This window comes from Bombyx mori, chromosome 2 (assembly GCF_030269925.1).
Source record: "Bombyx mori chromosome 2, ASM3026992v2".
Lineage (NCBI taxonomy): Eukaryota > Metazoa > Arthropoda > Insecta > Lepidoptera > Bombycidae > Bombyx > Bombyx mori.
The window spans coordinates 3,229,065-3,253,429 of record NC_085108.1 but is presented as its reverse complement, the minus strand read 5'-3'; the positions used below and the strand labels follow the sequence as shown (position 1 = coordinate 3,253,429).

General features: G+C 42.1%; 1 protein-coding gene across 2 annotated transcripts; it reads left to right on the top strand.

The window, feature by feature from the left end:
• The first annotated feature begins 1,727 nt into the window (after positions 1-1,727).
• LOC119629811 (plasminogen) lies at positions 1,728-16,221 on the top strand. 2 transcript variants are annotated; one of them, XM_062673054.1, is made up of 9 exons: positions 1,728-1,858; positions 4,024-4,313; positions 4,770-4,965; positions 7,396-7,513; positions 10,061-10,190; positions 10,888-11,008; positions 11,771-12,018; positions 13,732-13,839; positions 14,947-16,221. In XM_062673054.1, exons 2-9 carry the CDS (start codon positions 4,106-4,108, stop codon positions 15,120-15,122), a joined length of 1,305 nt encoding a protein of 434 aa, XP_062529038.1. In that variant the 5' UTR covers positions 1,728-1,858; positions 4,024-4,105; the 3' UTR covers positions 15,123-16,221. The 2 variants fall into 2 exon arrangements, with proteins under 2 accessions (XP_062529038.1, XP_037872968.1); XM_038017040.2 differs by lacking the exon at positions 1,728-1,858 and having other exon boundaries at positions 3,792-4,313.
• The last annotated feature ends 8,144 nt before the right edge of the window (positions 16,222-24,365 follow it).

The window sequence follows — 24,365 nt, the reverse complement described above, 5'->3', positions numbered from 1 at the left end:
CTTTTAAAGAATACGGTTCAAAACCTGCATAAATAAAGGTTAATTAATTTATCTAAGATGTCGTTCAGAAGAGTTTTGTCGAGAGAAGAGAGAATAGTCGACTCATTATTTGAGTCGACTATTATCAAAGCCGGCAATGTGACTTTTGGACAATTATTAGTAAATCAGAAAAACGAATTATTGACTTTGTATTCCATTGGCAGTCACAAAACTTCTGAACGACATCTTAGATAAATAACAGGTTAAGTATTAACCTTTATTTAATGCAAGTTTTGAACCGTATTCTTTGAAGGAGACGATTATATTCAAATCAATCTGTATTGACATATCAATAACATTTTTTTGTCCAAATGCACAGATTGCCACCTTTGATAATAGACGACTCAAATATGATGAGAAAATGAAACAAACTCGCTGAATATGGATTAGACCTGTGCCGGTCAATCGTTTTCTATGACCCGGATCGATCGTAACCCATTCGTACAGTGATCGGGTTATAAAGATTCGATCATTTCAATCATTTCGGTCACAGTTCATATGTCGTGAATATATCCTGATATCTTAATATACTTCGATAACCCGGGAAAACGAGTTAAACCTAGTACGGTATTCGTGAAATAAGTTAATAATCATTAATCATAGATAATACACATAAATTAGTTATTAAATTAATATAAATAGTATATTGTATCTAGGAATTTGACTTCATACTAAATATTTTACAAGTAATATTATGTTTTTTTTTTATTGCTTATATGGGTAGACGAGCTCACAGCCCACCTGGTGTTAAGTGGTTACTGGAGCCCATAGACATCTACAACGTAAATGCGCCACCCACCTTGAGATATAAGTTCTAAGGTCTCAGTATAGTTACAACGGCTAACCCACCCTTCGAACCGAAACGCATTACTTCTTCACGGCGTAAATAGGCGGGGTGGTGGTACCTACCCGTGCAGACTCCCAAGAGGTCCTACCACCAGTGATTACGCAAATTATAATTTTGCGGGTTTAATTTTTATTACACGATGCTATTCCTTCACCGTGGAAGTCAATCGTGAACATTTGTTGAGTACGTAATTCATTAGAACAATTGGTACCCGCCTGCGGGATTCGAACACCGGTGCATCGTTACACACGAATGCACCGGACGTCTTATCCTTTAGGCCACGACGACTTCATACTCGTCGACGTTGACATTCGACTATGTACATTAATATGAATATTATTATTAAATCAGAATTTGGTCAACATTGTACATTAATATAAATAACAAGTTAGTAATATTATTTATTTCTGCTTGGTGCATAAAAACATCAGCTTTTTTTACTTTTTCTACCGAAAGACTGGTACGTCGGTCAGAAATGAGTATTCCAGATTTCGAAAAAATCCTCTGACACGGCACTGAGGTGGCTAGTAGGTACACAACATTTATAATATTATAATCCATGAACCGTTTGGTTAGAAAGTCATTTCGATTCAAAAATCAAACTTTTGTTTATATTTTGAGAAGTTCTTAGAAGATAATTAATTAAATGCCACCGCAAAAATATAATGTCATCATAATTTATTACTTAAAAACACTTAATTTAGTTCTGGCCGTATTACGTTTTGTGTAAAAATATTTTAATTTATGAAATTGGTAAACCTTTTTTTTGCCTACCTATGCTGCTATCAGGCATTCAAGGCTATCCTTGAAGGCTATTTCAGCTTCACCCTAACGTTTGTAGGTGAGCTCACGGGGCTCAAACCGGAGAGCTGCTAACACTGACCCTAGCAAGAGCAGTATTTCGCAGAATCTACCACCGGATCGGAAACGCGATCCACTGCGAAGATCCGGCGAGAAACTCAGTGGGCTTTGGTAAACAATCTCAACTACCTACTTTCATTAAATTATCGTTTTAAAACCAAGTAATTCGAAGGAAACAGAAAATAAAATTAAAATAATGAAAATAAAGCTCACCGATTTTATTTCAGTAAATGTGAAAATGCACTATTTTGTCTTGAGTGAGTCTTTAGTAGAATCAAGAAATGAAGGTCCAAACATAAAAAAGTAATGCATTTGAAAATATCCACTAGCATCTTTGACATGTAAAAAGTGCAATACAAAATAGTCCTTAAACTCATTGCGCAATGTACTTATTTTCATTGCTCAGTATATAAAAATGTAGATTATCTCACTTACTCTTAGCGCATGTATCACTCTCAGACCAGAACCAGTAGGGTAGGGTTGCAGAATATTGCAGATTGCTTAAATAAGACTAGATGATGACCGAGCTCAAGGTGGGTGGCGCATTTACGTTGTAGATGTCCATGGGCTCCAGTAACCACTTAACATCAGGTGGGCTGTGAGCTCGTCCACCCATCTAAGCAATAAAAAAAAAAAGGTGTGCTCGGTTTTTTTTTTTGATAACGCCATATTGTTGTCTTCAAAGCGGTCAGTTGATTAGTTGCCCTCAATTAAGAAAAATAATATTATTATTCGCCAATAGACGTCGGGAAGAGTTAATTATTGAAAACAGGAATAAAACAACATTTTCTGAATATAAATCGTAGCTAGATCGATTTGTCGCCCCCGAAATCTCCTGTATACTAAATTTTATGAAAATCGTTCGAGCCGTTTCCGAGATTCAGATTATAATAATAGATATATACAAGAATTGCTTGTTTAAAGGTATAAGATAAGATTAAATATCGGTAGTTGGAGATTCCGATTAGTCTTGTGCTTAATCGGACATCTGTAAGTGCGCACTGTACTAATACATTTCGGGCAACGTACTAGTACTAGTACACTATAGTAGTACTATTAGTACAGTAGTACCTAGGTAGTACTGTTTATTAGATCATTTTAACATGAACCCGCAGTAGTCGAAATTGGACTATAATTAATTGAAATTTTCGTCGAATTTTAATAGTCGGGAGTGGGATGCTCAAAGTGGTGTTCGGAGAGCGACCCCTTTTGACGAGCACCTCTGTGCTTTTCGTGGGGTTGATGTCGATGCGTCACTTCCGGAACCACTGTCCCATGGTGGTTGCTGCGGTCTGGAGTCGCCGATGCAACAACGACTTCTTCCTACTCAAGTAGTAGATAGCCGTGTCATTGGCGAAGAGCGCTAGATGGGTCTCCGGAGACCGGGATATATCGTTGATATACAATCTAAACAGTAACGGGGAGAGGGCGGAGCCTTGCGGGACCCCGGCTGTTACGTGACGGAGGCGAGAGCGAGCTCCCTCAACTCGATATCGGCACGAACGGTTCGACAAGTAGTCTCGTATGATGAGCACGAGTCTGTCTGGCACTCCCATGTTATATAGAACAAGATGAAGAGAATGTATAGAACAAGTCTGCCCGTCTTCCACTGCTTTGGAAAGAGTCCCGACTCGAGGCAGGCTTCAAAGAGCCGCACGAGCCGGTCCCCAAGGGCACAGAAGGCCAAATCCCAAACCCGACCGTGAACACTGTCAGGGCCGGGGGCCGCGTCTTTCCTCCGCATCCTCGACACGGCCGCACGAATCTCCTCTTCCGAGATGCTCGGAAGGACCACCTCAGCAGGGGCATCACCGCTCACGTCATTGCGTGGCGGCACGCCCATGAAGGGAGCCTCGAAGTCCCTCTCCATCCGCGGGAACAGTCCGGAGACAATATCCCGCAGCTGCTGAGGATTAACATTAAAATCTTCTGGGCAGCACTAAAACCGCCATGTTTAGCGACCATGTTTAGATGACGTCACAGTGGCACGCATTTTTTGCTGACGTTTCATTTCCATAGGTTTCATACTATAGTGATTCCAACTCAGAATTCAGATCGACTACTAGCGCTTTACAAATATCCAAAATATATTTTAATTACGTAAGCAGTGGGGCATGACGCGTTTGTAAGCTAGTTTTGAACCTCGGTTTCCCTCGTCACATAAAAAATCACAAAACATAAATAAAACATTAAATTAAAACACGTGTGTTATTTACTACATAGCAATATAGTTAGTTACCTTTACAAAAAAATGACGCGTCATGATTTCATTACAGATTTAAAAAAAAAAACACTTAACGAGGAAAGCGACTTCACCACCCACGATATGTCCGAACAATATAAAGTGATACAGGAGCCATGTCAACGGTGAGAAGTGTACGAACGGACAAAGAAAAATGGATAAAAAGTACAAAGAATGAATACGGTGCAAATAAATGTAAGAAGAGTTCAAATCGGAAAACAAGATGGCGTCGCACGAGACGGAACGCAAGATGGCGGCTGAGCACAAAATGGCTGATACCTTTGATCGTTTTAAATGTTGGAGGGCAGAGCAACGCTGTTGAGAGTGAGTAGTCTATCCTCTTACAATGAGTATAGTATAATGGTAATAGCGAATACTTGATCAAACATACAACGGGTGTAGATAAAAATTTCTCACTAAGAATGGGTAGTGGATCGGTAGTTCCACAATACGGTTGAGATTTCGATCTCAATTCTCAAGTCAAACAATGGCACGGCGATGCTTAGTAAATTTCTCGAGCCAGGTAAGTCAGTGAGGCTGTCCGCGTCGAAACAATGATAGGTGCTAGGTTACTGGAGCCCATAGACATCTACAGCGTAAATGCGCCACCCACCTTGAGATATAAGTTCTAAGGTCTCAAGTATAATTACAACGGCTGCCCCACTCTTCAAACCGAAAAGCATTACTGCTTCACGGCAGAAACTTTACACTTACACTGTGGTATTTTAAGAACTTATTTTACATTAAAAGTAATTCAAAAGTCGTTCTTTCTTATTCTAGTTCTAACCAGCAGCGTCTTGGCCTCGATCCTCGGGTACCCGTCGACTTGCATCCTCGGTTCCGAGGTCAGACCTTGCACGTTGACTCTTACGTGCTGGCTCCGAGGCGGCACCGGGGTCCGGGGCTGTGGAAGCGGCTGGCTGTTCTCTTGCTGCGCATCCGTCGAAGCACCTGGAACCAATAATATCGACAACAGGTGAAAATGCTGACCTAAAGTATTCCATATGCGCTTGGTATCAAATGATCATCACCATTTTGCCTCTCTTTTTTTTTATTGCCGGCAGACGAGCATACGACCCACCTGATGGTGAGTGGTTACCGTCGCTCATGGACGTCAGCAATGACAGGGGCAGAGCCAAGCCGCTGCCTACGGCTTAATACTCTCCACAAGCCTCGTTTGAAGAATGACATGTCATAGCGCTCGGGAAACACCGTGGAGGGGAGCTCATTCCATAGCCGGATGGTACGTGGCAAAAGAGATCTCTGGAAACGCAATGTGGATGAACGCAGTGGCTCCAGGTAGTATGGATGAACTCTACTCCGGTGGCGGGCGGTGCGATGGTAAAAACGAGACGTTGGTATCATCTCGAACAATTCCTCAGAGCACTTAATTTAACGCCTAAATGACTGAATGAGCTAACCTTGAAACTTTAGGTGGAATTGTCTTTATTGTTTAACGACTTTCGCACGTATGCCAGCTTACTATAAGGCTTGGTCGACGTCGCCCAAAACACGTCATTGCGGATCCTCCCGATCCATTAACGGTGCTTTTAGGTACCACAAGCACCGATCACCGTCCTCGTCGAACCCGTCCCTGTCGACGAAGGAGACACGGCCCACTGAGTTTCTCGCCGGAACTTCTCAGTGGGTCGCGTTTCCGATCCGGTGGTAGATTCTGCGAAGCACTGGCCAGTGTTAACAACACTTCCGGTTTGAGCCCGGTGAGCTCACTTATATGTTAAGGTGAAGCTGAAATAGCCTCTCAAGGCTATCAGCAGAGATAGGGAAAAAAAAGCACTATCGCCAGTTTAAAAGTAATCGAACAGCGTCTTTTTTTTTTATCCACGTCATCGTGGTCTACAGGATAAGACGTCCGGTGCATTCGTGTTGAGCGATGCACCGGTGTTCGAATCTCAGGCGGGTACCAGTTTTTCTAATGAAATACGTACTCAACAAATGTTCACGATTGACTTCCACGATGAAGGAATAACATCGTGTAATAAAAATCAAACCCGCAAAATTATAATTTGCGTAATTACTGGTGGTAGGACCTCTTGAGAGTCCGCGCGGGTAGGTACCACCACCCTGCCCATTTCTGCCGTGAAGCAGTTATGCGTTTCGGTTTGAAGGGTGTGGCAGCCGTTGTAACTATACTTGAGACCTTAGAACTTATATCTCAAGATGGATGGCGAATTTACGTTGTAGATGTCTATGGGCTCCAGTAACCACTTAACACTATGTGGGCTGTGAGCTCGTCCACCCATCTAAGCAATAAATAAAATAATAAAGCAATGCTATTTATAAATCACGCAGCGAATTCATGACCGCTCGCTTCGAAGACGTCGTGCCCTAATAAATTCATAAAGGCCTTAAAATAAAGACAGAACATTAAACCGTGAAAGTGTTTTAATCGGAACTAAACCCGTAAATGAAGGCGCAGTGCAAGTGCAGTGTCCGTAACGTAAGTCACGTTGGATAGAATGACCGGCCGAGTTTGGACCTTTTTCGGGGTCGGATTAATACAACCTTTTTTTTTATTACTTAGGTGGTTCGACGAGCTCACAGCCTACCTGGAGTTAAGTGGTTACTGGAGCCCATAGACATTTACAACGCAAATGCGCCACCCACCTTGAGATATAAGTTCTAAGGTCTGAGGTCCTACCACCAGTAAAACCATGTCACTATCAGACATGTTTGGGGTCGAGTGGTCCTCCGGCTAAAACCACACTGTCACTCGACGCCAAGGCTTCTTCTTCTTCTTCTCGCTTCGGTTTCCGCTTGAGGGTCGTTATCACCACGTTGCAACAAGAGCTTATTCCGGATAATTCCACGCCATTTGCTCCTAACTGCCGCCGAGTGTTATCGTGAACTGTGGTGTCGAGGGTAGTGCGGATCTGGTCAGTCCGACGTGTTGGGCCTCTACCTCGTGATCTTCTTCTATTCACCTGACTAGTCACCATTAGCTTCTCCAGGTTAACCCCTGATAAAAGAAAGCTCTAATAAATCAAGACAGGCAAATTGGCCAGATCCTATCTACCATTTTGACCATGGAGCTCACGTTTGACAAGCTGTTTAGAGTCCATTATTTTTCGGCCTTTAAGACAGATATATGGGTTCACTTTAATTAAACAACTTGTAACTATACTGAGATCTTAGAACTTATATCTCAAGGTGTGTGGCGCATTTAAGCTGTAGATGTCAATGGGCTCCAGTAACCACTTAACACCAGGTGGGCAGTGAGCTCGTCCACACATCTAAGAAACAATACCAAAAACAGAATTCCACATACTGAGTCGAACTAAAACCCCCAATTAACTGAAATATCGGCTAACGACCATAGTGCACCAGTACATGTAAATCCTTCAATCATTTTTTTTTTAAATAGACACGAACTGCCTCTTTTCAGTATACCGTCCTCGGATTGGAAGTACAAAGTTTCCCCTCCGAAGCTCCGCCAAGTGCCTCAACGAAGCGTCGTACCAACAAATGTCTTCAGAAGGAGAGTAGACGATGACGCTACCCAGGTATATAATAAAAATTGCAGTAAATTTATATGTTTTAAAATGTGGGTAGCAGAACACAAAGCCTTAAAGGCTACTAACTTTTGCCCGCGACTTCGTCCGCGTGGAATAGTTACTTTGGCATAACGCTAAATTTTACCCGCCCCTTCATTTACGTAGAAAGTGAAAATTTTTTTGAATAATAGTGTAGGGAAAAACTTTTTACAAATTTTCCACCACGGCGGTGCGCTGGTTCAGTATTTCTGAAGGAAGTGTTTGCGGGGGCGAGTATCGCTAAAGATGCACGAAAAGAGGGTCAGGCCGAGGCTAGGTTATGAGGAGTAGACGTACCTGCCAACCCGTCGCTAGTTTCTTCCAGGCTGCAGAATTCAACGTCACTGCTGGACGACGCGTAATGGCGGTGGCTGGCCTGACGACTTGACACAGCACTCTTCTAAATTATTTGTCCATAAAACTGGTATACCACTCGCGCAACGACGAATATGATCGTCAGTAAGAGTTCGGATAATAGAAAATTAATAAGAGTCCATGAAAATATTTATGTGAAAAAACAAGCGGCGTGTGTGTGTACAGCGCATGCGGTGCGGTCGGCGATAGTCTTCTTTTTTATAATTGGCCATGCGATAGGTCTACTCTCATTAAAAAAGAACCAAATAGAAAGTTAAGGAGCTATTTAAGGCACCAAAATCACGCTTTTTAACCGACTTCAAAAGTGGAAGTTGTCAATTCGACTATAATTTTTTATCTATGTATGTTCACCGATTTCTCGAGAATGCTTGAACCGATTCTGATAATTATTTTTTCTTTTTTTTTTGTACGAAAGGGTAGACTTCTCGAATGGTCCTGTAATCATCAAGGTCAGATGATGGGATCCTGGAGAAATCCAGAAAAATCTTTAATTGACAAAGCCTATTTTGAAGTGATTTGGGTCTTTCAATGTTGTAATGAATAACGTATTTATTTGGATAAGGATTAATATCATCTTTATCAAAACATCTTCACAAAAAAAGCTTTTTTTAGAACAAATTTGTATAACATAAAAAACTTTATAGTGAGCCAACCTTAATATAATATATAAGTATATATGCTGTCGCGGACTTTTTTTAGATCTTATAAAGGGGAACAATTCTCTCATTATTTTAGCGAAACTTTACCCCTTTCCGTAGCGCACGCAACGGAAGCTCTCAAAAGCGAAAAATACCCCGACTTTGAAACATTCTTTATTGGTTTTTGAAGCAGATCCCAGATCAGTGTGTTAAGCTTCAATACAATCTGACGTTTTAAAACGGGTCAAATTCACTTTTGAACATTTTTTTTATTGCCCTTGTAGGCAGACGAGCATACGGCCCACCTGATACGGCCCACGGATGGTGAGTGGTTACTGTCGCCCATGGACTTCAGCAATGCCAGGGGCAGAGCCAAGCCGCTGCCTACCGCTAAACATACAGTTGCATCGATACACATCAAGCCAATAAAAAGCATACTAAAATAGGTTTACGCGCTGGGGCTCGGGATAAATAAAATTTCACTAACGTACAGCTTAAAACTGTATTCAGCACTTATAACACTTAAACACTTCACTTCTTTCGCTTCGCTTCAGATGATCCGTTCGCCGTTTCCCTCCGAGTAGTTCGGATTACTGACTGACTGCGTGCCATTCCTGCAACGCTTTTATAGTCGATACCTCATCCCTAGAATTATCGAGAATATTCCACACATCTCTAGTACTGTTTTCGCTATCTGGCAATAGATGGCGTTGTACTTCTCGAGCGTTCTAGGTGGTACTAGATCCTTCGATATTCTTTCGACTATTCAACGATAGATGGCGTTACTCTTACCGGCGTAACAATAGTGTAATTCGGTTCCCTAAAAAAATATCTTTTCGAGCTATAGACTCTTTGAAGTAGCGTTCGTCATACCTATTATCTGCGATTTAATATTGCAACATTGTTACAATTTTTTTGATAATAACACGTTTTTAATAGCTCCGTATATATATATTTACGTAAGTTTACATGTTTGTGTGTAACAAAATCTTTGAAAGTCATTTTTAACGAACTCAAGACGTTTAATTAACTTCAAAAGTGGCATACGCATCTGGGATTGGCAACAAGACATCGATTTTATGACTTCGCTCTAATGTTGTAACCGGTTTCAACAGAATCCAAAAAAGAAGATAAAAATATTATTTAATTCGGTTTTTTAAGTTATTTAAGACTTTTAAACTAAATATTAATTTATAAATTCCTTGGTATTAATCATTATCAAGTATTAACACCATTTTTTTAGATCAATTCCTTCCTAACCTACGAATAATAACCTAACCTAATCCAAGCGATACATTAGTACCAAATACATCTTAAAATCTCATTTAAAAAAGTGACATTTTGTATTTTCAACCCTATGTTTAGAGGCTTAGAGCTTCTAATCTACGATCAGCCAAACCCAAATCTAATATCCATTACCCGTTACCACTTACCGTCTGGGCCTCTTTCCGCATCAATGAAAAAAAAGATGCACGTGAATTCAGGACAGTCTATCACTTGACAGATGGACTGTGGTCTACCTTCATCAAGGATACTACAGAAGAGGATCATAGGAGGACGCGAAGCGAGGTTTGCCGAGTTCCCGTGGCAGGCTCACGTCAGGATATCCGAATTTCAATGTGGAGGAGTTTTGGGTGAGAAGACATCCTCCCTAGTTCAGCATCTTCCACGGCAACTTGTAAATACTGCTAGGGTATGTTGCCAGCTCGTATTGGGCCGCCTCATCCTTTAAGAGTGGCGAAAAGTAAGAAGGCGTACTGGTGGTAGGATCTCTTGTGAGTCCGCACGGATAGGTACCACCATCCTGCCTATTTCTGCCGTGAAGCAGCAATGCGTTTCGGTTTGAAGGGTGGGGCAGCCCTTGTAATCACATTTGAGATCTTAGAACTTATATCTCAAGGTGGGTGGCGCATTTACGATGTAGATGTCTATGGGCTCCAGTAACCGCTTAACACCAGGTGGGCTCGTTCACCCATCTAAGCAATAAAAAAAGGCTTCAAGAATTAGGTTAGGTTTCTTATTAGTCACCGCGGAGACCGAAGTTGTTGGTCGTTGATGGTCACCTCGACGATCCGTGGGTCGGACGTCCACAGGGTGGCGCCGCGTGTCTGGTTGTATTGTTTACCGCGGGAACCCCCCTACTCTGACCAGGTTCTGACCACGGGCGAAGATCGGACGTGGGGTGAAAAGTGCAGGGGAGTCGCTTAGTGGGTAGGGTCCTAAATACCAACCCTTGGGCGCGCGGAACGTCCAGTCCCACATAAACAGCGAGTCGCCTTCTTTTCGGCCCCTACCCGATAAAAAAGTTTCTTATTATTAGTTTTGGTTCAGTGTCCCGTTGGTACGTGGCGACGGCGGCTCACTGCGTATCGAGAGCGCGGCCGCGTGACATCGTTGTATGGCTCGGAGCACTCGACACCACGGCTGGCGACGAGACTGCACGGAAACTTGGGTAAGCCCATCTTTCATTGATGAGCAAAAGCCTATACGTCTCCAATTGCTTTTGATCGGTTCTGTATTTCGGGTACCAACCACCCTGTCTATTTGTTTTGTTCATTAGTGGACATAGAGTGACCCTGCCTGGTCTGTTGTTGAATGGTTACCGGAGCCTGTAGACAGCCACAGCCAAACAACCCACCTCGGAACACGAGCTATAAGTCTCAGTTTTACAGCACAACCGATGTCACAACGCCCAGGCCAAACCGCATTCTGCTTCACGCCAGAAATAATTACCTACCAGTAAAATGCCCATAAGTAATGCCCTATTACCAGTAATTTCTGCTGCAGAACATACGAGCATTCCTTTTTGAAAGGTTCTACATTTTTTGCTAAATGCAGTAGGTGGTTTTACTGGTGGTAGGACCTCTTGTGAGGCCGCGCGGGTAGGTATCACCGCCCTGCCTATTTCTGCCGTGAAGCAGTAATGCGTTTCGGTTTGAAGGGTGGGGCAGCCGTTACGCAAATTACAATTTTGCGGGTTTGATTTTTATTACACGATGTTATTCCTTCACCGTGTAAGTCAATCGTGAACATTTGTTGAGTACGTATTTCATTAGAAAAATTGGTACCTGGACGTCTTATCCTTTACACCACGACAACTTCAAATAAGTATAAACTTATAATAATATTATAAATGCATACGTCTCTTTATCAAAGTACTTTTGATCAACATATTGATTGATTTTAATGTTTAATAGTATTAATGAAATTTTAGGGTCGTTCGGAAGATCCTCCATCCTCTGTTTCAATTCCGGATAACCCAACCGGACCGCTACGACATAGCTTTGCTAAAGCTCTCCCAGCCCGTCACGTACATGTCGCATATCCTGCCCATTTGCCTGCCTGATCACGACCTGCAACTGAAAGGCAAGTCGGGAGTTATCGCAGGATGGGGAAAAACGGACACGAGTAATGGCCACACCGGAACGAATCTGTTAAGATCTGCCACCGTGCCTATACTGAGTGAGTTATTTTTTCAGTAGGCAAAAAGGACAGTTCGATGAGCTTCTTATAGAGAGAGAGAGAGAGAGAGAGAATACACTTTATTGCACACCAAAACACAATTGACATTCAAAAAACAATACAATAGGCGGTCTTATCGCTAAAAGCGATCTCTTCCAGATAACCGTTTAATTTACAGCAATTCTGGAAAATATAAAAATATAGCAGGTATGTTGCGGTGTACTATGGATAATGCATTATTATAGAAAACTAGAGGTCCCGCAGTAGTCGAAATTCGACTATAATTAATTGGAATTGTAAGTTTGTACACTATTATGATTGTATTTTATACTTCTATAATCACAGATTTCGCCAAGGCTACACTATAAAAAATATTAACAAAGACAAACAATATTTAATCTATTCTCAATTTGACCACAGACGTCAAGAACAAAAGTTTGACAATAAATAGTATGCATGCGTGTGTGCGTCAAATACATGGTATGTAGTGTGTGTAATGTTTTCTTTATTGATTTAATGTATCTTTTATGCATTATTTAAAAAAAAAAAATTAGCATTGTGCACTTCTTCTCTATATTCTCTATAAGTGTGGAAAATTTCATACTCCTCCGTCCGCGCATTTTTCGTAAAAAGGGATACAAAGTTTTTGCTTCACGTATTAATTATAGAAAATATATACATACAATAAACAAAATATACACCGTTTACATATATACCTATCGACACAAGAGCTTCGGTGTTATACTATATCGGTATTTCCCGAGCGCTATGACATGTCCTTCTTCAAACGAGGCTTGTGGAGAGTATTAAGCGGTAGGCAGCGGCTTGGCTCTGCCCCTGGCATTGCTGGCGTCCATGAGCAACGGTCTTATTCTCTTCTTTATATCGCTCTTATTAATGGATGTTGATGTTAGTCGATAGTCTTATCAGAAGAGTCCTATGGGGTAAAAAGCGTCTTGTTCATTTCCCTGGTCTGGCTCACTGAATGGTAAATGAAAACACCATATAAAGCAGTTCATTCCATATACGGATATTATTCAAAGTCAAAAAGATCTCTAAAAATGCACTGTATAAATGAGACCGCAGTAGAAGAAACAGTTTTCAAATAATAATAATAATAAAAAATCGTCAAAATCGGTCAACCTGAAAAAAGTTCTGAGGGGTCCTTTTCTTTGCGTCGATAATGCTCAACGCTGAGAGTTGTGGCCTCCTCTAATAACTCTGGATTATCCTGGATTATCCAGCGCCACTCCTGCCTATCCTCGGCTGAGTGGATGGCAACACGAATTGAAGTGTTGAGAGTGGAGCGTATCAGGTCCGACCAGTACATTCGCCATCTGCCTCTGGACCTTCTTCTTCTGGTCCTCCCCCTCGCGTCGTTTTCCTCATTACTGAGGGTCGTGACTCCCCCGCTGCATCAGTTTCTCCCGTACGACTTCCCTCCATCTGCTGCGATCCTTAGCTTCATGAAGGCATTGTGGAAGTTGATGTTTAGAGAAGATCGTATTTGGTCCGACCATCTCGTGGGACTGCGTCCTCTGGGACGTTTGCCATCTACCTTTCCTGTCACCATCAGCTGTTCTAGATTGTGAACTAGATCTTCTTCTGGTAACACATTGAAAAAAACTACAGTAGAAATGGGAACCTCCTTTTTTAAATTAATTAAAAAATAGTCTTTGTATTGAGAATACTTTATCAAATCTTTTATCACAGGCAAAGAGCAGTGCATCAGCTGGCACCAGAGCAAGCAGATATCAGTCGAGATACATTCAGAGATGATATGCGCCGGGCATTCTGATGGACACCAAGACGCATGTTTAGGTAATAAATGTGAAGTCGGTTTTTTATGGCCACGAAGGCATTAGGGGCTTCGCCACTTATGAACATAGCACCCAACCCGGGCACCGCTGACGACTCGTGTCCAAATTCACTCAAAGAAGAAATTAAATAAGTATTATCAAAATATTATATAATAATTATGTAGGTAAAGCTACTTATAAATAGAAAATCTGTGTTAGCTCACCGCCAGTTGGCAGCGTTCCCAGAAGGCTGGCAGCATTTCCACGCTGGATAGCAATGCTAATTCTTTGTGCAAAATACGTACCGGCCTTCTGGTCTCCCGAGGCCTCGATGATGTCATTTATGCTGGCGTGGCATGGTATTCTGCCAGCGTTTTTCGCGAATGAGAGCCCGTGGTAACCAAGGCGGTCGACAATGTTGCCACACTGGCAGTGATGCTGTGAACACAGTCATGAACACATCAACTGACGTTCATCCCAAAATCAGTTGCAGCAATGATATCTGGAAACGCATTGTGGATTAACGCAACGAATCCACGTATCGACTCTATTTGGGTGGCGGGGTTGCGATGGTAGCATGGAGACAACGGTACTGCCTCGAAAATCTTCTCAGGACTACCTCGAACATCTTCTCACGGCGTCTCCCGTGGAACTTACTCGCACCCTGTTAAACATTCGCCCCTTCCTCCGATTTCCTGGTTCCACAACTAATTCCCTCAATGCGGACTATATCCACATGTTAAATGCATACAAATAATTTACCTTACTGGTGGTAGGATCTCTTGTAAGACCGCGCGGGTAGATACCACCACCCTGTCTATTTCTGCCGTGAAGCAGTGATACATTTCGGTTTGAAGGCTGGGGCAGCCGTTGTAACTAACTTGAGACCTTAGAACTTATATCTCAAGGTGAGTGGCGCATTTACGTTGTAGATGTTCATGGGCTCCAGTAACCACTTAACACCAGGTGGGCTGTGAGCTCGTCCACCCAAAAAAATCAGATTTGCTAGAGGATTGGCAGATCTTCATGATGGGAGATTAGAGAATGGACGCTTCCAAGATTTATCTCGTCAAGAATCACCAGCTTCGTTTAGCTGCACTCTCATTCTCCTAACATACCATAATTGCAGGTGACTCAGGCGGACCCCTCATAGTCCTCGACAACGGAAGGTATTACCTTGTGGGGATCACTTCGGCGGGCTTCGGCTGCGGTGTGGACCATCAGCCCGGCATCTACCACAACGTCAAAGTGACAGCCAACTGGATACGAGGAGTTATAGCCTCCATCAACTACATTGACTTCTGATTGGTGCGGCACCTACAGAAGTCCAACTTCTACTTCTGTTCTGTCGTGAAGCAATCGTTCATTGTGGCTTCAGGGTGGACACAAAAGATGCTGATAAGATATGACGCGTAATTTCTTATTGTGCACAAATATTGATATACACTCTTTGTATACGATCAGAACATTCTCATGTATGCTCTTAAATACAAGATTTCTTTTTATTATTGTGAGAGCTATTCAATTAGACACTAAATAGCTGGTCACTCTTCAAACTAGTCGCATGAGTGATTAGCGACATAAATAACTGGTGGTAGGACCTCTTGTGAGTCCGCACGGGTAGGTCCAACCGCCCTGCCTATTTCTGCCGTGAAGCAGGAATGCGTTTCGGTTTGAAGGGTGGGGCAGCCGTTGTAACTATACTGAGACCTTAGAACTTATATCTCAAAGTGGGTGGCGCATTTACGTTGGAGATGTCTATGGGCTCCAGTAACCACTTAACACCTTAGCCACTTAGCAGCGGCTTGGCTCTGCCCCTGGCATTGCTGAAGTCCATGGGCGACGGTAACCACTCACCATCAGGTGGGCCGTATGCTCGTCTGCCTACAAGGGCAATAAAAATAAAAATAAAAATAAAAACACCAGGTGGGCTGTAAGCTTAAAAAAAGTAAGAAAGAAGGATGAAAAAGCTTACAGATCGGCAACTCCAGTAACGGGAGTTCATAGACATCACAACGTAAATACCACTGCTCATAGGGGCTCATATTACGCGTTACCACCAGTAAAATATTTTTTTTCGGAAGTCATTCCTGAACTTGAGTCAAGTACAAATTTCAGTAGAAATAATTTATACCTGCCTGCGGGATTCGAACACTGACACGGTAGCATCGACATAAATCACTGGACGCCTTATCGTTTAGTCCACGGTGACTTTAGCGATTGTTGATAATGTCATTGACATTGTCACTTAGCCTCTATTAAAACAGCCCCTAATCCAATGCTTTCCTTGCCATTTTGATTGTATATTTTTGAAATGAAACATTTTGATCTCCTCTTTAAATTATATTACCCTAATTTATTATTGTTATCGAAATAATTTTATTATGAAGAAAACCTTTGTTTATTTCTTGTGTTTTATTTTTGACTTTGTTTGCCATCAATCAAATCTTACTAGAGGTCTCGCAGTAGTCGAAATTCGACTATAATTAATTGGAATTGTAAGTTTGTGCACTATTATGATTGTATTTTATACTTCTATAATAACAAATTTCACCAAGGCTACACTAAAAAAATATATTAATAAAGACAAACAATATTTAATCTATTCTCAATTTGACAACAGACGTCAAGAATAAAAGTTTGACAATAAATAGTATGCATGCGTGTGTGCGTCAAATACATGGTATGTAGTGTGTGTAATGTTTTCTTTATTGATTTAATGTATCTTTTATGCATTATTTAAAAAAAATATTAGCATTGTGCACTTCTTCTCTATATTCTCTATAAGTGTGGAAAATTTCATACTCCTCCGTCCGCGCAATTTTCGTAAAAAGGGATACAAAGTTTTTGCTTCACGTATTAATCAAATCTTATAATGTCGAATGGTGATCGTGATTTCGACTACAATAAAAAATGTTGGATTACCTAAAAAAAATTTGCATCCAAGACCGAGTAATGACAGCCTAATATTTTTCAACTATAGACAAGAAAAAAAAAACGATTCTTCCATTTTACATGTAATTAAAATTCGTATTGTGATTAAAAAAAGAAAACAAATATATATTCCTTTAAATAACACAAAAAAAAAAAAAAAAAACACGCTAGGTACTTTAGCGACGGAACCGACGGCGCAGTGCCATCACTGCGCGGACCGCGACGAGGATGACACAGCGGAACACACGCTGGCGCGTTGCTCTGGATTCGACGAGCAACGCGCCGCCCTCGTCGCGGTCATTGGAGAGGACCTCTCGCTGCCGCGCGTCGTGGCTACGATGCTCGGCAGCGATGCGTCCTGGAAGGCGATGCTCGACTTCTGCGAGTCCACCATCTCGCAGAAGGAGGCGGCGGAGCGAGAGAGGGAGAGCTCTTCCCTTTCCGCACCGATCCGTCGCCGTCGAGCCGGGGGCCGGAGGCGGGAATACGCCCGTACGTCCCGGCCCCTGTAGGTGGCGGTCTCCCCCCGGTGAAGGTCAAGGGGCGACCTGAGGGGGTGAGGCCGCGCGGCGCGCTACCAGCACTCTAGCGCGCTGCCGTGGAGTGAATAGAGCGACCGGTCGACGGTGTATCGCGTCCCGACCCGGCAGGCTTGTTCTGGTCCAGCGGGGTATTCCGGGACACCAGCGGCACCGTCTGGGCGGCCCGACGGGCTGCCGTACCGAGACGGCCGACGTTTCAGAGCCTTCGATTCGCCTCGAAGGCTCCGTCGGCCGGGCGTCCTTGGGGTGAGCCGCGCCGTCTGGTTGTAGTGTTGACCGCGGTAGCCCCCCTACCTCATCCGGGTTCTGACCTCGGAGGGGATCGGACGTCGGGTGTAAGAGTGCAGAGGAGTCGTTTAGTGGGTGGGCTCTAAAATCCTTGGGCCCGCGGTCTGCTCACAACACCATGCAGATCGTTGAGTCTCACATACCCCGCGCGCCCCTTTTGCGCGGGGACCTCGTAGGAGGTTCGGCCCTCTACCCGAAAAAAAAAAAAAAAAAAAAAAGGTACTTTAGCGACGCAGCGTTGTATGTCGACTAAAGGTAAAGTGGTTTATTATAATTAAAAAAAATCGATTATAATCATTTTAGAATCAGGATTAAGTCGTGTGTGTGTGTGTCTGTGACTGTGTGCGCGTTTGAGATCATGAAAACTGTAGGTAAAGTATTCGAAGCGTATGAAATAATATACCGACAATAAATTAAAATCAATTAAACCCTAAAATTAGTTTTAATTGTGTCTCCGGACACACGAAAATCGGAGAAAACTCGACAAGAATTCTGAGGTTATGAAAAAAAATGTTTTTTTTTTAAAGAGCATAAGGAGGTTTCCGTCTTTTTTAAGTTTATTTATTTCATTGATTCACACAACTGTATGAAATCTACACACATTGACATTTAACTGAAATAGAAAAAAAGTGAATACATTATTGAACACAACTAGTATAATAATGTTATAATAAGAGTAACGCCATCTATCGCCGAACAGTCGAACGAATATCGAAGGATCTAGTAGCACCTATAACGTTCGAGAAGTACAACGCCATCTGTTGTCAGATAGCGGAAACACAATACTAGATATGTGTGGAGTATTCTCTATAATTCTAGGGATGTGGAATCGAATATAAAAGCGCTGCAGGTATAGCACGCAGTTTACTTTCAGACACAGCCCACTGAGTTTCTCGCCGGAACTTCTCAGTGGGTCGCGTTTCCGATCCGGTGGTAGAATTTGCGAAGCACGGCTCTTGCTAGGATTCGTGTTAGCATCGTCGTCAGGTTTGAGCCCCGTGAGCTCACCTACTAGCCACGGTTACGCTGGAATAGCCGCTCCAGGCTACCTACCAACTTAGGTAGGAAAAAATTAATAAAAAAAAAACAAGCAGTTAGTTAGTAATTGGAACTACTCGAAGCGAAACTGCGAACCGATCACCTGAAGCGAAGCGGAAGAAGCGAATTGAGAAATTTAAAGTGTTTGTTGAGTGTTTTAAGTGTTCTCAACACTTAGAACACTTAAAACACTCACCAGTACAGTTACAACAACAAACACAATACAACAATACAGTTTTTAGTTATACTTTGGTGAAATTTTATTTATCCCGAACCCCAGCGCGTAACAATAACAGCATACATTTTTAATTAAAATAATTCCAATTAACCTCATTAATTTATTGCATAGAAGGCTACTTAGTGGATGAAATCACGGCCCTAAAGGCTTTCATGAAAATTGACGCCCATAGTTTTAACAAACCACATATTTTTAATATGCGTAATTATGGAATAATTGAGATATAGACTCTATCTGGTCTCAATAAGGCTTTTACGTAGTATATTGACTCCCGTATCCACTTGACAGTATCTTCAGTCGGCGTCCATGCGCCACTTCGATAAAGCGGCACGACACGAGAACCCTCTCATCGTGGCCGCCGGTAACTACATTCCCGATCCTGCGGACAGAATGGAAAGCAGTCGACGTCGCCCAAAACACGTCATCTCGGATCCTCCCGATCCACTAACGGTGCTTTTAGGTACTTCAAGCACCGGTCACCGTTCTCGTCGAACCCGTCGCTTGCGACGAAGGGCTCGACGAGTAAATTAACTCTCAGACACAGCCCACTGAGTTTCTCGCCGGATCTTCTCAGTGGGTCGCGTTTCCGATCCGGTGGTAGATTCTGCGAAGCACGGCTCTTGCTAGGGTTAGTGTTAGCAACGTCACCAGGTTTGAGCCCCGTGAGCTCACCTACTAAAGTTAGGGTTACGCTGACACAGCCGCTAGGGCTATCAGCTTAGGTAGGAAAAAAAAAAAAACCACTTGACACCAAGAGGACTGTGAGATCACCTATTCACCTATAAAACTAGCAGTTTCGCTGAATCTACCACCGGATCGGAATTGCGGCCCACTCAGAAGATCCGGTGAGAAACTCAGTGGGTCGTGTTAATGGACAAGGTTGCACGAGAAGGATTTAGGCCCACTATCTAAGAGTATGCCTTTTTGTATACCAATAACTTAATATTGACTAATTAATCACTCTACTTCAAATACCCACCGTAGAGTGCTCCCGGAGCTTAAGTAAACAACAAACATAATACAATGTACTCTATAATAATTATTTTTATTGCTTAGGTCTACCACCTGTTGTTCCGAATCGCGACCCACTGCGAAGATCCAACAATAAACTCAGTGTGTTAGTTCGCTCGCTGCCAGCCGACTATGAACTTACTCCGTACAAAACTTAGGTCCTATTCAACTAAGCAGTCCTAGGTTAGTCGAAATGCTCTGGATGCGGTTTATTTTGTTGCATAGACGCTTGAACGAGTAATAGACGTAGTGGTTAATGGGTTCATAGAATATTCACATCCATAGACTATCTACATATATCCATGGTCTACCTGCACCTGTCTGTATCCATATGACATGCCGGTCATCCATTTAATGTGAGTCTGTCATTGGATATTAGTGTTCTTTGTTATCAATAGATGGCGCTGTGTGTACTTCTGAATCGCGCTATTGATCTTTGTTTTAGTTTTTTCTTATATTTTACATGGTAACTGCACTGTAGTCACGTGCTTAGCTAATGCCGCTCCACCAATCCTCCCATGCGGCCCGGATTCAACTCCATCCCCTGAGGACTAGACTTGCGCAAAACATCACTTCCCAATGTAATGTGATATGACATCACTTTTACAGACAGGTGATATTACTCGAAAACATTACACATCACTCTTAACATTACTCGGTGCGTTCAATAGATACTGTGACGACGAATACATTGTATCTATACACCCGAATCATTACCTAAGTGATGTGTATCAACACATCACTTAGGTAATGATTCGGGTGTGTCATTACAGTAGTGTATTACAATACAAAGTACGAACTTTGTATTGTAATACACTGTTATATTACTTGACAGAGATTGACTTACTTAATAATATAATTTTATTTTTTACTTAATATAATTTATTGTGGGATGAACGGATTTCATATGGCGACTTAGACTGCAAATTGAGCTCGACAATAATGTTAATATACGAGAGCAGTAGATGCATTGTTTCGGCGCGATATCCTCAAAGTGCATCCAAGGAGGACTGTACTTTCATTTAGACGCCGTTATTTTTTTCACTTATTAAACACGCATTAAAACAAATAATAAAACTATCTTCAAACAAGTGCTTAAGTAATTCAAATCAAACACAAAAATTAATATGAAATATTACTAAACAATTACGAGCGACTAGCGATTTTACAAAAGTTGCGAATAAAAAATTAAGTAAGTACTTGCGGGGAGCTACCGGCTGGCCGCATGAAAAATATAAACACAAATACCTATATTAAAATTCAGACGTACCATAGGTATAAAAATGTACCTAGCGGCCAGGACATACGGTTCAAAATCACTAGGAATAATTCCGTGTCGCTTGCTCATTTATTTTGCGTCGATCGGTCTGTCTCGCTCGCTCGGTTCCGTTCGTGTATTAAGCAACATTACACGACAAAGAAAGAAACATGTTGGGTGATAGTGTGATGTTTGTTTCCTTCGCGTAATGTGTGATGTTGCATTACATCGTAGAGTAATATTACCCGAGTAATATCACTCGCATTACTTACACATGTCTACTGAGGACACAGTCGAATCCATAAACATCTTTACCGAACACGTCTCGACCGCGATCATAAGGTCTTCTAAACAAGTCGATGTGGAGGACGGCTTCCACTTTCCACCGCATCAGACTTTCCCCCGAGCTTAGGGGTCTCTAAAGAGTTAGGAACGCGGCAATCCGGGCCTACGATCGATATCCCACGGATTAAAACCGGATTCGGATGCGTCGTCTACAGCGGGAGGTCAAATCCCGCCTAAGCGACGGTCGGAATTAGAAATGAGATAGTTACCTAGAAAAACTCGCGCCCACTCACCAAACATACTGGCGACTAGCTAGGATCCTCAAGTCCGAAACTATCGTCACTATGCCGCCTCGAGTACGCCCCTCAGGCCAACCACCGGCTTACGATGGCGATGACAAGGCAGAGCTGCTGCCCGATGCACTGCAAGAGCAGTGCACCACCAGCACTCAATACGCGGACCCCGAACACACCGAGTTAGTCGACGAGCCGGGTGGACGAGCTCACAGCCCACCTGATGTTAAATGGTTACTGGAGCCCATAGACATCTACAACGTAGACGCGCCACCCACCTTGGTTTAATTCAGTAAAAATTTATTTTTTATTTTTGTGGTAAGGTATGACATGTCCTTCTTTAAAAGAGGCTTGTGGAGAGTATTAAGCGGTAGGCAGCGGCTTGGCTCTGGCCCTGGCATTGCTGAAGTCCATGGGCGACGGTAACCACTCACCATCAGGTGGGCCGTATGCTCGTCTGCATACAAGGGCAATAAAAAAAAATAAAAAAAATGTTGTACATAGCGTTACTAAGGTTCTTAAATATTATGAATGGACTCGTTCTGACTCCCCATTTAAGCTCCGTTCGGCTTTACGGGTAGTTTTGTAACACCCTGTATATCGTTAATAATAAATAAATAATAATAATAAATAAATAAATAAATATTTACTAACAATCACGCCACGTTAACTGATCCCGTGATAAGTTCGTAAAGAACTTGTGTTACAGGTACCAGATAACGAAAATAAATGTAAGATTTTTATTATACACATACATATATTTAATATACATCCATAACCCTGGAAAAGACATTTATATTTATCATACAAATATCTTCCCTTGGCGGGATTCGAACCCGCAGCCCCCTTGTGTAGTGACCATGTCACTTACCACTACACCAGACAGCCGTTAATAAATATAAAGGTAAATATAAAAATTAAATATAAAGGTAACGACAAGGTAGCACGAGAACAATTTAGGCCCACAACTTATCAGTTTGAACTTGGCTAAGTAATCACTCTGCTTCAAATACCCACCATAGAATGCTCTCGGACCATAACAATAAGGCTAAGTTCATATGATCGCGCGGTACCGCGCGGTGACGCGTGGTAACGTTCACATGACAGAATGTACGCGCAAGAGTCTGGCATCAACATTGATTGAGAATGGACGTGGAGGAAGCAATTTGCTTATTAATTTTATACAGAAAACTGAGACGTCGGAGAAGAAGACAAAGGCGATACTGGGTGCATCCTATTTTAATCGAAAGACTTTCTTCAAGCCTTTTTGTAACTTTATATCCCGACCTGAGACTACACGAATAAAATTCTTTTACTACCTAGTTTAAGATGTCATTTGCATCTTTTCATTTTTATATGATTGCGTTGAAAACTATTTAAAATCGATAGACACGACATCGTCTTCGCTAGGTACTCATTTTTCTTTGATCTATGCGTCTGTCCGTCTCAAACCGCGCGGATCAGCTGAACAGGTAGATACAGTTTTGCAGAACTTGTTCCGCGCGTGGCGCGCGCGGTACAGGTTCTGCAAAACAGACGTATAGATCAACGAAAAATGGGTACTTAGCGAAGACGATATCGTGTCTATCGATTTTAAATAGTTTTCAACGCAGTCATATAAAAAATGAAAAGATGCAACTGACATCCTAAACTAGGTAGTTAAAAAATTTTATTCGTGTAGTCTCAGGTCGGGATATAAAGTTACTAAAAAGGCTTGAAGAAAGTCTTTCAATTAAAATAGGATACACCCAGTATCGTCTTTCAATAAGCAAATTGCTTCCTCCACGTCCATTCTCAATCAATGTTGATGCCACTCTCGCGCGTACATTCTGTCATGTGAACGCTTCCACCGCGCGGTGACGCGCGGTACCGCGCGATCATATGAACTTAGCCTAAACAACAAACATAACACAATGTAGAGTAAAGAATATAAAGAATACTTAATTCGTTATATTTAACCTTTCTATATGACTAAGGTAGATTTTACCATCGCACCGCCCGCCACCGGACTAGAGTTCATTCATACAACCTGGAGCCACTGCGGTCATCCACAGTGCGTTTCTAGATATCTTTTCCGCCACGTACCATCCGGCTTTGGAATGAGCTCCCCTCCACGGTGTTTCCCGAGCGCTACGACATGTCCTTCTTCAAACGAGGCTGGAGAGAGTACTTAAGCAGCGACTTGGCTCTGCCCCTGGCATTGCTGATGTCCACGGGCGACGGCCACCACTCACCACAAGGTGGGCCGCATGCTCGTCTGCCTACAAGGGCAATAAAAAAAATACAAAACAAAATTTGTTTGAAAATTCACTTTTTGATTTTCATTACAACCGGTACTACTAATGAATAAATAAATGTATTATTCATCATTGCATATCTCTAGCCGGTTAAATCTTCAAAAACAAATTTAAACCGTATTGCGTAAGCATTAAAATTTAATTCAAAACACAATCACGTTCCATTTTTTGGATCCATAAAATTACATGTCCACCTAAAAATATAATTTAAAAACAATGCGATTTCTACTTTACCTCAAACCGAATAAAACACATTTTCATTTAAATTATATATTAAATTTTAAAACATTCCTAATAATTCTGGTATGGTTCTTTTAAATTTGAATTTTTTAAGTTACATCCTTGACCCCGTTAATAAAATTTC